This window comes from Pezoporus occidentalis, unplaced genomic scaffold, assembly GCF_034315485.1.
Source record: "Pezoporus occidentalis ecotype Australia unplaced genomic scaffold, CSIRO_AGI_Poc_V1 ctg3, whole genome shotgun sequence".
Classification (NCBI taxonomy): Eukaryota; Metazoa; Chordata; class Aves; order Psittaciformes; family Psittacidae; genus Pezoporus; species Pezoporus occidentalis.
In genome coordinates, this window is record NW_026914940.1 from 8435110 (window position 1) to 8451659 (window position 16550).

The 16550-nt window shown below is 38.0% G+C and overlaps 1 protein-coding gene across 4 annotated transcripts in view; it reads left to right on the top strand.

The window, feature by feature from the left end:
• Window positions 1-16550, top strand: part of ASAP1 (ArfGAP with SH3 domain, ankyrin repeat and PH domain 1) — a 149136-nt gene that overhangs the window by 113868 nt on the left and 18718 nt on the right. For 3 of the 4 annotated variants that reach the window (XM_062627011.1, XM_062627010.1, XM_062627012.1), the window contains 5 exons: window positions 316-401; window positions 2674-2789; window positions 5065-5132; window positions 8631-8738; window positions 10066-10294. In XM_062627011.1, coding sequence (XP_062482995.1) covers window positions 316-401; window positions 2674-2789; window positions 5065-5132; window positions 8631-8738; window positions 10066-10294 — 607 coding nt within the window. Of the gene's footprint in view, window positions 1-315; window positions 402-2673; window positions 2790-5064; window positions 5133-8630; window positions 8739-10065; window positions 10295-14638; window positions 14693-16550 lie in introns of all 4 variants that reach the window. The other variant, XM_062627013.1, reaches the window with a different exon arrangement.

Consider the following 16550-nt stretch of genomic DNA (forward strand, 5'->3'; position numbering starts at 1 on the left):
TCCTTGACAGGATCCACTGTAGTTACTAGTAGCTAAAATGGTTAAAGGTCTTCAAGATTGTTCTATCCAGCTGGGAAAAAGAGAAGACTGGTTTTGAGGAACCTGTGATGTCAAAGTGTGATGCTCTTTCCTTTGAAGCACATGGTGTCTTTTAAGGATCCAGAAAGGCAATAACTATTTTCATCATAATTTCCTAATAACATTTTTCCTTTGAAAGACTTGTGAAAGACCAATTGACATATATCTTGTAGGTCTGATATTACAAGCTTTGCAGAATAAGACAAAAAAATCTAACTTCTATTTGTGTGTGTTTAGGAGCCAGGTGAAACAGCACTTCATTTAGCAGTCCGGACTGCTGACCAAACCTCTCTCCATCTGGTTGACTTCCTTGTACAAAACTGGTATGGATTGATCAATTTTCATTATGTATGAAAAATGTAGATGTTCAAAGCTACCCATGTGGTGCTTTGGACAGTGTTTGCTTATCACTTACATGCTCCTTAGATATGCTTCAAAAGAGCATAATTTTAATACCTTTGAGTTGACCCTTATGCTCCTAAGTGTGGACAGAAGTGTAGGTTAAAACATGGAAAGCAGTTATAAAAATAGGATGAATGGAAAAATTATGTAGAGCAAAAGAGATCAGTGATTTATAACACATTACTATGAAACAATGCAGATGAATAGTTCAGGTAAAGGAGAGGTGGTGAAGTAAACATTGCAAATACAGGACACATGCAAAGAAATTGTAAGAGTAGAAAACAAGGATATGTCTCATAAATTTGATTAGAAGCTAGGCTGACTTCAAAAAAGGTGTTGTAGTAGTTAATAAAGTATTAAAGTTATTGACAGCCTGATCTTCTTAACTACTAATTTTCAACATCTAGGTTGAGCTATTCTTTGTTGTCAAGAGATGTGTTCACAGAAGTGAAAAACCTTAATGAAAACACTTGAAAAAAATTAAATGGTACAACATTATTTTTCATATGGTTCACAACAGAATTAAACATTAGCTGGAATTAATTCCAATCCACCTCTCCAGTATGCCATGAAGCAAAGGAAGTGGCAGTCACTTGCTGTGTCAGGTGGTGGGTTTTGGAGAATGAGGAGAGGAAGACTGGGGAAACACAGAAGATTCATCACAACTCCCTCAGCACGGGGAGTCCTTCCCGCTGTTGAAGTGCAGTCAGTGAATACATGGTTCTTTTCCTTTCCCTCTCTAATAGTTTATGTAGCATTGTCTGTAGGGAGTGTTAGAAGGTTTGGTCTTCTGATAACAGCACAGACTTGAAATCCATGTTCCTGACACCATCTCTTGGCCACTGTGGACTAGCAGTGTAACCTTCACTTTAACTTATTCTACTGCTACTCCCTCATGTTAAATGGAGTGCTGACTATTGTAGGAGTGTTCTTAAAAGTAAAAAAATAAAATACAGTAAAAAATAAGCTGTTCCTATTTACAAGCTGAGGTCATAATTTGAAAACTGTTTTAGAAGCCCAAATTATTATTCTGAGCAATATTAAAGGATTTGTGATTTTGGATTATTATGTAAAATTGTTTTGTGTGAAGAAACTATGAAGCTTCATAACATCAGGGACTGTAGTGATACGACAGGGGGTGGTAGGTTTAAGCTTCAACAGGGGAAGTTCAGGTTAGATATAAGGAAGAAGTTCTTTACTGTGAGTGTGGTGAGGCACTGGAATGGGTTGCCCAAGGAAGTAAGTGGTAAATGCTCCATCTCTGGCAATGTTCAGGGCTCGGTTGGACGGGGCCTTGGGTGACATGGTCTGGTGTGAGGTGTTCCTGCCCATGGCAGAGGGGTTGGAACTGGATGATCTTTAGGTCCTTTCCGACCCTAACCATTCTGTGATTCTATGATTCTATAACTATCATCCTTTATGTGTTTTTGTCAGCTGTCTGTAGTTTTGTCTCAATCTCAAATTTAAGAGCATCTTTACATCCATATGGGCTCTGCACTTACTGTTCAGTGTGGGTAATACTGAGTGGAAGTAAAGCTGTCATTTTCTGAGCTTTTCATTTTTATAAATGTATTAAATTGATCTCAGTATGTCATGACTTTTTTCAAGAAACCTTGTTTCAGAAATTGAAAATGGAAAGAGAGAACAGTTTTAAAAAGCCCTGTGAACCCCTTTGCACAGCTTGTCTTTCCCAGTTTGTATCCTTCCATTCCTTCTTATGACACTCTTATGCATCCTCACAGCCACCCTCTTTGTAGTTCCTTGAACTTGAAGTGTGGGACTTACTAGCATGTTCTAACTGTATCAGAATGATTTTTCACATATTTTAATTGGGCTAATTTAGCATGTTTGAAAAAGAAATGCCAGTAAAGTGGAGGGGGAAAACCAACTGCCATGACCTTACAAAGGATTAGGTTTGAATCTCTGAGTTTCCAGTTTGCTGTTTGTTTTTTCAATGAACACCTGTAGATGCTCAGTCCTTGTCAGCCACAGCTCAGGAATTTCCAGTATGTTTGGAACTATTCTTACTAGTCCTTGAAAGCAATGTTTAACTTGAAAAGTATTTCTTTCTCTTTCTACTCCGTATTTGTCCCATAAAGTATTAATGCATTTATTGCTGCTAGGGATGCTTGCTCTGAGACAAACAGCACTGCACACTAGATGTCTCTTGATTATTTCTTCTTTTGTGTTTAGTGGAAACCTGGATAAGCAAACAGCGCTGGGCAATACAGTTCTACACTACTGCAGTATGTATAATAAGCCTGAGTGTTTGAAATTGCTTTTGAGGGGGAAGCCAACTATTGATGTAGGTAAGTTCATTATTTAAAGCTAGGAAAAAAAGATTTACTAACATTTCTTCCTATTATTTTAGCCACTTCTGTGTTAGGAATTTGGCAACTTTACCATCAACAAGCCTAAAGGAAGTGTTCAGTTAAGAAATAGAACTTAAATTCTTAGGAGATAATAGTGGCAAACATTTTCTCATATAAAATACTAATGGTAAAGCCTAGCTTTCCTGATACATAGTTTTCTGATGCATCATAAACAGCCTGGAATTTAGGTTTATTGTTTATATTGTAAAAGTCATCTACTACTTGCCTGTTATAATGCTTCAAATGGCTGCTCACGTTAATTGCACTTCAGACATAGGTGGGCTTTCTGTACACAACAGTTAATTCTTCTTTTAATATTCATGTCATTTGGCACTGTGTCTTCACCCAGAGTGCCCCAGCCACCGCTGTAGGTGATTAGGGAAGGGATTAGCTATTTCAGCTGCATTTCTCCCTCTGTTTGCAATCCACGTGTGTGTAATAGGTATAACACTTGCCGTACCTAAACCAGTCCATTTTTCATCGTGGCTTAGCAAAAGCTAATTAAAAATAAAATCTCTGTAAACTGTTTGCTTACACTTAGGATAATCTCTTGTTTAATAGATGCTCTCCTTTCCCTGCCATATTTTGAGTTAAGAAGATACTCCATGAATCCAGGCTCAGGAGCTAAGTTTCATCAGCATGTCTATGAAACATTTGCATTCTGTCAGTTCTTGGTATAGGAGGACAGCTTTATGAACAGTTGGTGCAAACTGAAGAGGATAAACTTTTTTTTTTTTTTTTTTTACCTTTTCACTCATTGCCATAATTTTCCTCCTCTGCCCTCTAAAAAGCTGTGTCGTAAATTTAAGTTCATAGCTTGGTGGCAGAAGTCACTGGTTCCTTGGCCTTCTTATACATCCTTAGAATACGTTCTAATATTACCACAAGTCAAAGAATTTGTTGTAATCTGTTTTAACAGATATATCCCTCATTAAGAAAATGGAAAAGCTGTCTGCACAAGCTTAAGCATGCCTATTGGTCCTTCCATTGAACTCTCTCTTAGGTAGATGCCAGAAGGGTGTTTGTACCCTTTTGGGTTCTGTTTCTTGTTGGGGATTGTTTTGCTTTGTTTTTATGCTCTCACTTAGGAACTATGTATCTTCACTAGGACTTGAACCATCAGGTTTATACTTAAAGATTGAAATTTGGAATTGGCTGGTCTCTTTAAGTTCTCTGTGTGCTCGCTTCAGTTAAATACTGTGTTTTCATTCCTTTCCATATTAAAACTCCTGAACCATCCTGGATCTTTCTATAAGGAGCCCTCTTTCTAGGGATCCTAATTCTTTCAAATTCATAGGCCTTTCTGTTAGCCCTTGTATTTTCTACATAGGCTTTGTATTTTCTAGAATTCATGACTGGCATTCTGTGTGTAATATTACAGATAGACATATTTCCTTATGAGCCCTCAGTTTGACTGTTTTCAGTTCCCAGTCACAGAAACTCTTTACAATCCTGATGTGATGTGGAGCATACTCTTTTCCAGGTCCATGGCATTCACTGCTATACTGTAAGGCTAAATTTTACCTAAGGTTTGTCCACATCTGGTTGGGATGTGGGGTTTGATCTTTTTTCTTGAGACTTGCTACTGATCATCTAGGAAAGATCCCATTAGGTGTTGTGCCAGAGGACTTTTAGAGTGCTCAAATGCCACCTTCTATCTGATCAGGCCTTATTTAAAAAGGGAAACCATTTTATGGCTTTTAAAAAACAAGAAATTGCTAGGGAGTTTTAAAATTATTCTTGTCCAAATGTCATCTTAGAATAGGATTTCTGTCTTCAAATTCAGGCTTCAAACCACTACATACTAATCAAAGTAAAAGGTGCTTGGATCAACATTTACTGTTTTTAAAATCTTAAAATAGTTTTCTTTTTTAAGCTGTTAAAGCTTTGCTTTTCCTGATTATTCATGTAAGAGTTTTACTGGCAAAGCAGTTGAGTGGAGAATGACTAGATTTCTTTATATTCTCTGCTAGGATGGTTAGGAGGGATTTGGGAAGTGTCCCAGCAGATGCTGCTGATCAGAAAGAACCTGATGATACATGAAATGCATGAGCACTTAGAGTGGAATCTTAAAGAGTTGCAGCTGCTATAGAGTAAATAGATGTTTTTGATCACTTTTAGAAGTTACTCTGCTAAAAATACTGAAACTTATAGAATTGAGTCTTTAATCATCTCAAAGAACCACTCTCCTGTTTTATTGTTAATTTTGTAGTCAACCAAGCTGGAGAGACTGCTCTGGACACGGCAAAAAGAGTGAAAGCTGTCCAGTGTGAGGAACTGGTAAGAACCGGGGTGGGGAAGAAGAATGGGGGATGTTTGTATGTTTAAAGATGTGGTCTGCTGAAGATGGTGTTTCCACTGTATCTCAGACTTTATCGCTGTGAGCTGGCTGTATGCTAGGCTGAAGGTCCTACCATAGGTGAACATTTTCTAACTTCAAAATGCAAGAGTTGTTTTCTTTGTAAGAGTTTAAGATCTTACTTGTGTTGGAAGTAGTTAGATATTTTAACCAGACCCTAAATACTTGAGAGTCTAGCTGTCACAGAACCAATAAATTGAGGTTAAACTAGATTTATGGTTCAAACTCAATTAAAGCTCCACCAACATTAACTACGGATTTGGGATTTCACATGGATTCACCACTACACTGATGACTCTTAAACTTTATGGCAAGTGATCCAAAAAGTGCAATCACTCACCTAAAAGGGAGGGCTCTACCTTGAGGAGTTCCCTTGGACAACATCCTGACCTAAAGGAGAGTCCCTGACTGCAGCCAACACTGCTCTGAGGAGGAGCAACTCCAAATGGCTGCCCCAAGGGGCTCCATTGCTGCCCTGTTCGGATCTGAGCTGTTGTCAGATGTGGTCTTGTACACCCATGGGTTCAGGACCCAACTTCCTGCCCCTGCACCCACCAGCCAGCACCATGTGTGTGGGTAAAGAGCTATGCACATGGGAGCTCTCCTGGGATCTTGTCTGTGAGAAGAAGCTTTTGCAGGCTTTGGTCAGGGCTTTGTTTGGGCTTTTGTACCTGCCAAACAGGTATTTGAATACCAGTTAATACCAATTCTAGGACATTTGGGCTTCATCACCTTAAAAGTTCTTCTTAGAGCTGTTTCAGAGGTTGCTCTGTACTTCTGATAGAAATTCAAATCTGTTAAGACCTTTGAGGTCCTTTAGATCCTTTTGGTCTGGATCTTTCTTTGACTTTTCCTGCTTTGGCTTTTCCCAGATGACTTTAACAGGGCAGATAGTTCAGAGATGATGAAAGTCATCTTACAAGCAGAACTGAAATAACTTGAAATTAAAACCACCTCACAGGTGGTAGAGAAAGAGGCAAAAGTGTAATGTCTGGAAGTTAGGGTATCAGAAAATGTAGAACACCAGCTTCTGTTGGACTTTGTCTCTCTACTGAACATGATCAGAGCAAAAGCATTCTGGAATTTTGAGAATATTTAAGGAATGCTAACAGATGCCACTCAAGAAGCCTATTGGCATTCAGGAACTAAAGGTGTTAAAGGATTTTCTCAGGTACTCTTATGAAGCAGTTAGCCAAGAATATGGTTTCTACATCAGACTAAGGAGCTTGTTTGTTCAAGTCCTCTAAAGTGCCTCTCACCAGCATGCATTTAGTAGGCAAGTGAGTTTAAGTACTGCCAAGGGATTAAGAAGTTTAAGCAGTCTAAGTGATTTCATATTCAACACAGAACCAGAAGAATTTACAAAACAGCTGCCATTTGCTGCTTAATTCTGTTTCTCAGAACAGTTTTGCTTCATTTTGATGAACCAAGGAGGATATCTACTTTTGCTCTGCAGCTAGTAATTTTAATACCTTTCATTTGACAATTGAAAGTTCTTGTCATGTATTAATTAATTATTGCAAAATCAAGAGAGCTTGTCCTTCAGAAATCACAATAATTTTCCATATTTCTGGGGATGCAAATCAATGTTTTGCTATGGTTGATGAGCTGGTACTCTCACCACCTTCTCAATTACTCCCATGTCTGCTGTGTAAGTAAGTACACTGTGTTTCCAGTGTTCTGTTTCTGCTGTTGACAGTGTTTCTGTCAGCTGAAAACCAGATCAGCCATACAGCATACAATTGGTATGGATTGCTTTTTTCTTAACAGTATATATTTAATAGAATAACATCAGCTGTTAATGTGGACCAACTGATTGTGCTGTAAACAAAAAAAAAAAACCAAGTGGATGTGATCAGTGAGCTTATCTAGCAGCTAATAGTTTCAATTATTATAATCAAAATTCTGGGAATACCTCACTGGTTATAAGGACATAGAGCTGTTGGAGCAAGTCCAGAGGAGGCCATGAGGATGATAAAGGGGGCTGAAGCATCACCCATTTGAACATAGGCTGAGGAAATTCAGGCTGTTCAGCCTGGAGAAGAGAAGGCTGCATGGGGACCTCATAGCAGCCTTCTAGTATCTGAAGGGGGCCTATAGGGATGTTGGGGAGGGACTCTTCATCGGGGACTATAGCGATAAGACAAGTGGTAATGGGTTAAAACTTAAATGGGGGAAGTTTAGATTGGATGTAAGGAAGTTCTTTACTGTAAGGGTGGTGAGGCACCGGAACAGGTTGCCCAAAGAAGTTGTGAATGCTCCATCACTGGCAGTGTTCAAGGCCAGGTTGGACAGAAGCCTGGGTGACATGGTTTGGTGTGAGGCATCCCTGCCCTTGGCAGGGGGTTGGAACTTCTTCATAATCTTAAGGTCCTTTCCAACCCAGACCATGCTATGATTATTGCAATTAACTGTAATAGAGCATTTTCTCTCTTTTTATTTTCCTTTTCCATTTGTTAACAGAAAAATTATTCCTGCATTTTTTCTCAAAATTGGCAATGAGATAAGGTAAAGAGTAAAAACATCATATGAGTGATCATACTGTTTGCCATGGGCAATAAAAAAGCTACAGAATAAATAGCTAGATGTTTGCAGTGCGGTAGATGTACAAAGCAAATTTGCATAGCTGGAGTCTTGATTGTGTAATTCAATTTCAGCTCAAGTGAACTCATGAATACTTATATAATGGATGGAAAATAATTTGATCCAAATTTTATTTCAGGAAGATGGTTAAAGGCTCTCCTGAATCAAGCAGTACCAAATAGACAACTTATCAAATATCGTAGACTCATAGAAATGATAATGGGAAATCTAAGTATTAATAAAGAAAATTTATCTTCTCAGAATAACCATGAACTGCAATTTTCCAGGGTTTGCTGATCAGTGAAGTAGTGGGTTTTTAAAGAATCTGAGTACATGATTTGAAATGGCAAAGTAGAGGAATTTTGTGCTTAAGACACATTGGCCTCATCCAGTGAGGGAGGGATATATTTAACTAAAGGGTAAATACCCTTTATTTCTATTCAACACAAGGACTGTGACTTTGGAGGGATAATCTCTGTATGTACCAGAACCTGTAAGTAGGTTCTGCCTTCCCTTCTTGGAAAGGAGGGCTCCAAGTGCATTTCTGCTTTTGTGTCTGTACCTTCTCTTCTTGCCATCTAGTCAAACGCTTGTCAAACGTGGCAACTGCTACCCATTTGGAGAAAATTTTCTCTTCTGCCTCTTGGCTGGTTCTCTATACCTCAAATAAATGAAGGATGTTAATGTGTGATTTGCCCTGAAGTTGTGTTTTTTTTTTTTAATGTCAGGAAGAGTTTTCAACTTCTAAATATTTCAGCTCATCACTTGCTGATACAAAACTTCACTGACACTGAAGGAACAGCAAATATTTTAACAAGAACCTTTCTTTCTTTCAGCTTTCTCAAGCCAAGGCAGGAAAGTTAAACCCACACGTCCATGTAGAGTACGAATGGAATCTTCGGCAGGAAGAGATCGATGAAAGTGATGATGACTTAGATGATAAAGTAAGCAGGGAATTTGCACAAAACCTGACAATTTCTGTTCTGTGGACATGAATGGAAATTACAGACCCACTTGAACATTTTTTACTCACAGATTTTATTGGATGGTGCAAAAGCTAGTTTTGAGGCTCATATTAAATATTTCCAAAGTGCTTTTTGATTTGATTTTGTCAACATAGTCATTATGGATTTCAGCTTCAGAGGTTTTGCTTTGACAAGACATACAATTTCATCTAAATCAGTAAATGTAGATTACTTATTACTTTGCCATTTTATCCCCTTAATTGTAGATTGTTAATTTTTAGCTGGAGGAAATCCAAAGCTTCCATATTTATTTTTTCCATAAATTAATAAACCCGAGTTGTTGAATAAAGAGCTCTGTTTTTCAGAAACTGTGCTGTGCACTTTATTTCTGATTAAGAAGTAACAGAAAGACAAAACTTGAGGGCACAGGATAATTGCCACGCTAGAATATGTGAAAACTTAGCCTCTGTGCTCTACTTTAGCAAGTCAGTTAATTACTCTGTGCTCTGTTTCTGTAATAAATGTGAATACTCCTCTCCTATTTCTCTATATCTCTATAGACACCTCTGTATCTCCGGGTGCTGTAGAGAGGAAATGTGGTCAACTTTTCATTTTCTGTGACACATGAGACTGAAACATTCAGAAACAAAAATGATTTGCATGTCCTCAAGGACAGGAGAGAACAAAATGATTATCTGTGCAGGGAGCCTCAGGAGGATAACAAATGCTGTATGGGAGATAATAGCCTGAACCAGAGCTGCAGTAAAACAGATTGTGCTCCATATACAGCCGTTAACATGCAGCAGTTAAAAATTGCTGTGTAAAATTTCTTCAAAGGGCAATTAGATACGTTTAAAAGAGATGTACCATGGAATATATAGCTAGGTCAGTCAACAGATGAATCTGCTGTGCCAAAAGAGGCTATTTTTAATATGCACCAGTGGGGTAATATACTTGATCTTTGAGATAACTGTCTGGTGTGGGTAAAGAACTATTTGAACTGAAAAGTTATACTCTAAAAACTTCACTAGGCTTTTATTGGTATATTATTTATTATATTATTATTGTGTATTTTCTTTAAGAATAAATCTAACTTTGTGTACGTGGTAATGTGTTGATGCTACAATATTTTTCGTTTAGAGGAGAGAATCAGTGGATCACTAAGAGGAGGAATATAGGCTTATTGGTCCATTAAAGAAAGAAATTATGTTCGGTTCATTAGAATATGCTCTGTTAGCTTTTCTCCCAAACACTAACTATATTTACTGGTTACACCTGTATAATGCATTCATTTTTCTGTTCACAGCCTAGTCCCATAAAAAAAGAAAGATCTCCAAGACCCCAAAGTTTCTGTCACTCTTCAAGCATTTCTCCTCAAGAGAAACTGACTCATCCTGCATTTAGCACTCCCAGAGACAAGCAAAGACTCTCCTATGGAGCTTTTACCAATCAGATCTTCGCTTCTACAAGCACAGATTCACCCACCTCTCCAACTGCCGATGCTCCTCCTCTTCCTCCTAGAAATGCTGGCAAAGGTAAGTCTATCTCCAAAGTAAGTCTGTCTAGATTTGCAAGTGGTAATTTTTAAACATTTGTCCTTCCTTTAGGCAGGTGTGTTAGAGAGTTTCAAGATGTAGCATAGTTTTTCCTGTTACATTGATCCAGTAAACCGATACAATGCATGTTCAGAACTTTAAATGCCCCTCCCCTGTTTTTTTAATGGTCTCATAACTGTACCTGACTAGGTGAAAAAATAAAGTAATTCTTTATTGAATAAAATCTGGTTCATTTTCTCTAGAATTTTTGTTCATATTTAGGAGAAGCGTTTTTAAGCATTTATAGTATTTACAGTAACAAAAATACAAGTGATCTGGAAGAGGTGCTGGTGGGTAGTGCCAGGGATGTGATGTATAGTGTCTGGCAGAGGGGGTGAAGACTTTAGAGGAGGTGCAAGAAGGCTCCCTCTCTTTGCAGTCAGACCCTGTGGATAAAGACAAATACCAGAATGACCTGTGAAGTACTGAGCAGGTTGGTACTGAAGTTCCTTCCCTCTCAGTGCATCAAGGATCTCCTCTTTCACTTTGCTGCTAGAGAGGCATAAGGAAGGGCAGAGAAAATACTAAGCTTATTGACAAATTGTTAAAAAGCCACTTAGGCACTGAAGATCTAAAGCAAACATCATCCATTCTTCCCTGAGTGAAACAACTATTTTGCTCTTGTAGAAGTATCTGTAAGGAAGGTTTGTGCTACAATTCAAGCAGTCTACATTTAGCTGAAATGAGTGGGATGCTTTTTCTTAGTAATGACACTCTTGGTAGCCCTTGGAAAGGAAGAGAACTTATTTGCCTATGAGGCTTACTCTTGCAGTAAGTGGATGGTGGTTCTTTGACCTTAAACTTCAAGTTTTGATTATGTATTTATGAAAAAAAACATTACTTTAATTAGTACAAATCAATGTTTTAGAAGAAAAAAAAAATCCCTCTTCATTTTTTTTACCTTTTTTGCACACAATTAATTTAGAAACAGCCAAACTGTGTTTTTACAACAGACTTATTAGAGGAAGCTTCAGTTGTGGAGTCTCCTACACTGGGAGATATTCAAGGCCCGCCTGGACAAGTTCCTGTGTGATGTACTCTAGGTTACCCTGCTCTTGCAGGAGGGTTGGACTAGATGATCTTTTGAGGTCCCTTCCAACCCTTAGGATTCTGTGATTCTGTGATTCAGTCTGACCTAGGATAACTTCTTTTTGTCATAAAGTTGCAAGGCTTGGAGACTAATCACAAATCCCATTTTGATAAGAAGGTCATGAGGTTTGCGTCTTGTATCTGTCTGTACACTGCTTAGTATATTGCAGCTTTCAATGGATTATAATGAACTTTATTTCTTTGTCATTGCCTTTTCTCCAGGAAGGGGAATATTTACATGCTTATTTCATGCTAAGTATGCATTCAAGTTTTAGAAACATTAGGCATATTCCTAGGTGTTCCTGCAAAGTCCTGGATGAGTGAATCGACACAAGACCAAAGCTACTTGGAAAGAAAGGAAATACCAAGTTCTTGTGTGCTTTCATGTCAAGAATTACACAAAGGAAATCCTTATATTACAACAAAATAACATGATATTATCACAAAATACAGAGAACTGTTGACTTCTAAAGTAACATTAACTGCTTCATCAGAGTGGAAAATGCCAGATTTGCACTGTAAGAGAGAAAGGTTGAATGTCACTAGGCTTCTCTGCTTCAAATATGCTAAAATTTGACAGTCTCGGAGTGATGCTGGGTTTTTGGTTGGTTTTCATTCTGTAATATTGTAAAGTATTTAATCCCTTTTAGAGGTTTCCATTAAATATATGCCCGTGTTACAGGAGTAATTTAAGACTCAAAAGAACAGGGGAACAAGGTGATGTGCTTAGAACAATTCATCAATGTGGAAAAGGCACTCCAGACACATCATTGCAGATGTACTTATGCTTCATTATAAACTCTGCTACACCTGGTTATCTCCCCCACTTCCAGCTCCCAAACAGATAGTTTTAAAGTAAAAGAAGCAGATACTCTACTTCCATAAGACACTGGTGATGCATCTTAATTTTGAAACAGTCTGACTTAATTTTGTTTCTGTAGGAAAAAGTAATCCTATGGGAATTATCTGCTCTTTTGCGATTAATAGTAATAGAGTATAACCCTTACATCAAAGTCTAACATGCAAGCTTACTTACCAAATCCTTTCTATTGTTCATTTTAATAGCTACCTATTTGATTTAAGATCACATGAAAACACAATAATGTATTTTGCTCTAAGTTCCCTAAATATCAAGAGTAAAAAGAGCATTGAATCTTTAATTCAGTTTAAGCTTTTCTTCTGTGCCCAAATATAATCTGATCTTTGTCGTTCTCTTCTATGAAGCCCCAGCAGATACCATGGGACCCTGCTAGAACATGGAGACAATCTGTAGGGAGGGATAGCTGATGGGATCTTATTTTAGAATGAGGCAGAAGAATTTAAAGTTTCATGGTTTTTATCCTTTGAGGCATACAGATAAAACTCTTTTCCAAAACACATTGTATGTTTAAACAAAACCACCTCACTTTAGCCCTCTGTAAGCTGGCTTCATGCACCGGTGAAGTTCCTTAGTAGCCAGGTTCTATGGTGTTTACTGAGATGCCACAGTGGCTGGGAGCCATCAAGTCTGGACTTTGATTGGGCAAAGAAGGTAAGTTGTTGGAGAATGTGTATATAGAGGTCCCTAAAATGCTGGAATGTCGGTATACTTTACAGTAAACAAACTCATTTTTTTGGATACATCTTACTTTTTGCTATCTCTGCTACAGATTTACTTAATCCAAACAGAATGAAGAGTACAGAATGAGTGCAGTAGCTGCATAAGTGAACCACTGTTTGCCTTCTCCAGTAGTTCCTCTCAGCTTATTCAGGTTCAGTTTATTATCAGCCCAATCTTTAGTCTGTAGCATTCTAAAAAATCATCAGTCTTTCCAGCTTACACCTGCATTATGGCTCCAGACATCTAGCAGGTCTTCTGCTTTAAAAAACCCAAAATACCAATATTGGTGTGGTTGCATGACTCAGCACAGCAGCAAAATAAACTTTGCATGACCTTAGTTGTGAATCCAAAGTGAAGGCAATGTTGCTAACTAGTTTTGTAGAAGTTAGGCAGTCTAAGACAAGTTTCCTTAATTTGAGCTGAAAGTGAATTAATTTGTAATGGTTCTGCCTATTTTTGTGTACGGGGTGAACATGGAGGTCAAGGATCAGTTTGATATCATGAAGTGAAGCTTGGTGACTTACATGTTTGCATATTTTACGCTCTTTTTCACAGCTCTGACGTTAGGTACGTAAACCCAAGGGCATTTGTGTTTCCAGTCCACTGCCACTGCAGATACCATATTCATATGATCTGCTTCTCACTTGATCAGATTCAATTCCTAACCAAATTTGCTTATTTGCCTTTACTAGTAACTTCTAGAAGCTGTGTGACTGCATTGCTCGCAGGATTAGCAATCTTCTCAGATCCATTATATTACTTTGTTCATGTACCAATATTGTCATTTAGCTTTGGTGTTTTTTCTGTCATTGTGTCTGTGTCAAGGCACGACTTGGAAAGCAGTCCTGCAGGTCTCCTTTTCTGTTTTGTTAGATAAACCAACCATATTTCACCTTTTCTGAGAGAAGAGTATTTGCATTCTCCTGTCATTCAAGTCACCCTTTCATCATACTAGCCTTTCTCTGTACCTTTGCTGTTTAAATCAGCTTTCTTAAATACAAGTGACTGGAAGTACAGAGCCAGCATTAAAACCTTGCTGTTAGTGCTGGAAGGACTACATCAGAACTTCCTTTGTCCTATTTTTTTTATTATTATTCCATCATATTATAGCATATCAGGCATTACACAGTCTCTAGTACCATTTTCAACTGGAGCCCTTGATTTACAGAACAAATGCTTCCTTAATATGGAATTTTAACATTATCCACAATACTTCTCTATTTAATCTCATTTCCATTACCTCAGCCTTTAAGGTTGTCCAGTTTCTTCTGTTTTGTACTAGTGCATCAACCTGAAATGCAACATTCTTTAACATAAAGTCTGGGGTTTTTTAACAGGACATTTTTCAGCTTTTTATTATAGAATGTACTGCAAATGCTGTTGTTGAATTGATGTCTATTCTTAGCTTTCTTTTTCAGAGTGATCATGGTAATTTTGTCTTTATGATCTTCTTTTCAGTCCTGAAAATGTGATGCGAAGTAAGACAAACTGAGGAAGGCTTTTAGTAATGTCTGCAAAAACATCACTCATAAGAACTTTAACAACACTTGTCAATGAAGATTCTACTTTTAATATACACTTACTTTCCTTTGCAGTTCCTGTTATACCATTAACTGGAATAATGGTTCTTCCATATCTGTCATTAAGTGGTAAAAAAAATACAAATGTGAGGTTTTACACCCTAAGCGCACCATTTCTTGAGTGGATGGCAACAGCTTTGCATGGTCTCACAGCTACACAAATTAATAGATACTGTACTAACTGCACAACAGCTGAAGGGCAATGCACTATTAATGGTGGAGCTTTTCCCGTTACTTACCTTAGTACAATAAATTTGAGATTATTTGATCTATCTGCACATGAAAGTGTGATCCTTGCAATATGAAAAACTGATAAAAGATGACAACAGTTTGCACTGAAAGTGACAGTTCCCAGCTAACTGAAGAGGGCCCAGTGGGAGCACAACTAAGAAAGTCTAGGTGGTTTTCCTGTTTGTTGTACTTTTTTTTTCCTTGTGTGAAGAAAGTGTTCTCATGAAATATGAACTTCACAACTGTGTGGGAAATCATCATTAAGATGGCTGTGCAAAAGAAATTCAGTGGTTGGCTTACTTGCTGCCTGGTTAGAATCACAAAATACCTTTGGTCTAGAAAAGTAACTGCTCTGGTTGTTGCTTAAAAATGCCTAGCTAAGCTTGTGTAATTAAAAATATCATGTAAGAATTGTTTTGAGGTTTTGTTTATGCATAGATTTATGTGTATCACTGAGGTGAGCAGCTCTAGTGCTGACATGATAGGCAATAGAGAGCTTTAGTGTGGTGGTTTGCTGGACCAGCCAAGCTGAGACCCAGCAGGAGCGCATAGTTCGAGGCAGTTGATGGAGATCCATGCAGCAGCAAAACCACAGAGGTTATTGATGTGTTAGAAACCATGAAAGTACCCGAGAGTGGTCACGTAGGAACTGGGGCTTCTCCCCCACAAAAGGTGGGAGGATCAGCCCAACTGAAGTGCATCCCCACCAATGCACACAGTGTGGGCAGCAAACAGGAGGAGCCAGCAGCCGTTTTGCAGCAGAACTATGACATAGTTGCAATCACAGAAAGATGGTGGCATGACTCGCACAACTGGAGTGCTGCAATGGATGGTTATAAACTCTTCAGAGGGATAGGCAAGGAAGGAGAGGTGGGGGGGTAGCCCTGTGCGTTTCAGAGTGTTTTGCTTGTCTGGAGCTTAATGATGATGATGAGGCCCTGAGTGACATTGTTCAGTGGTGGCCTTGGCAGTCCTGGGGTAACGGTTGGACTTGGTGATCTTAAAGGTCTTTTCCATCCAAAATTATTCCATAATACAAAGTATTTCATAATAAATTTAACGATGCTGTGTACATCATTATTAGATCTGTGTATTGTTTCACCAGTTGTTTCCAAAAGGTGATTCAGATTCCAGAACATTTCCCATGTTTGCTTTATTCAAAGTGATGTGACTTCATACCTCTTTCTGAAAAGATATTTTGAAGTTTTCCTTTATTTTCTATTTATTGAAAGTTATTTTGTATTTCAGCCATGTAATCATTAGTGTATGATTCCTAAATTTATAATTATCTTCAGTGAAATTAATATAGGGATAAACGGTATGGTAGGAGCCTGGCAAGATGCATTAATTTCAATGCTTTAACACCTTTTCCCATGAACTGTTTTATGCCATAGGACCTTTTGAAAGCTATGAAGCAATAATGTTTTTCAACTCCTCTCTGATGTCTGGAGATACACTACTAGTGTGAAATATAAAATATATATCCATATAACCACCTTCAAAGAATTTTATCCTACTAAATTTTAGTTTTATAGAGAAGGATTCTTCACTTTATTGGCAATAAAAAGGAAACATTTTACTTCGTGCCTGAGGTTTTATTTTTACGATAAGCACACAATACTGCTTCACTGCATTTCCTCCACTTTCTGGCCTTCAAGCCTAGCTTGAACTCTGTGTCACTTCATGGTGGGGCTGG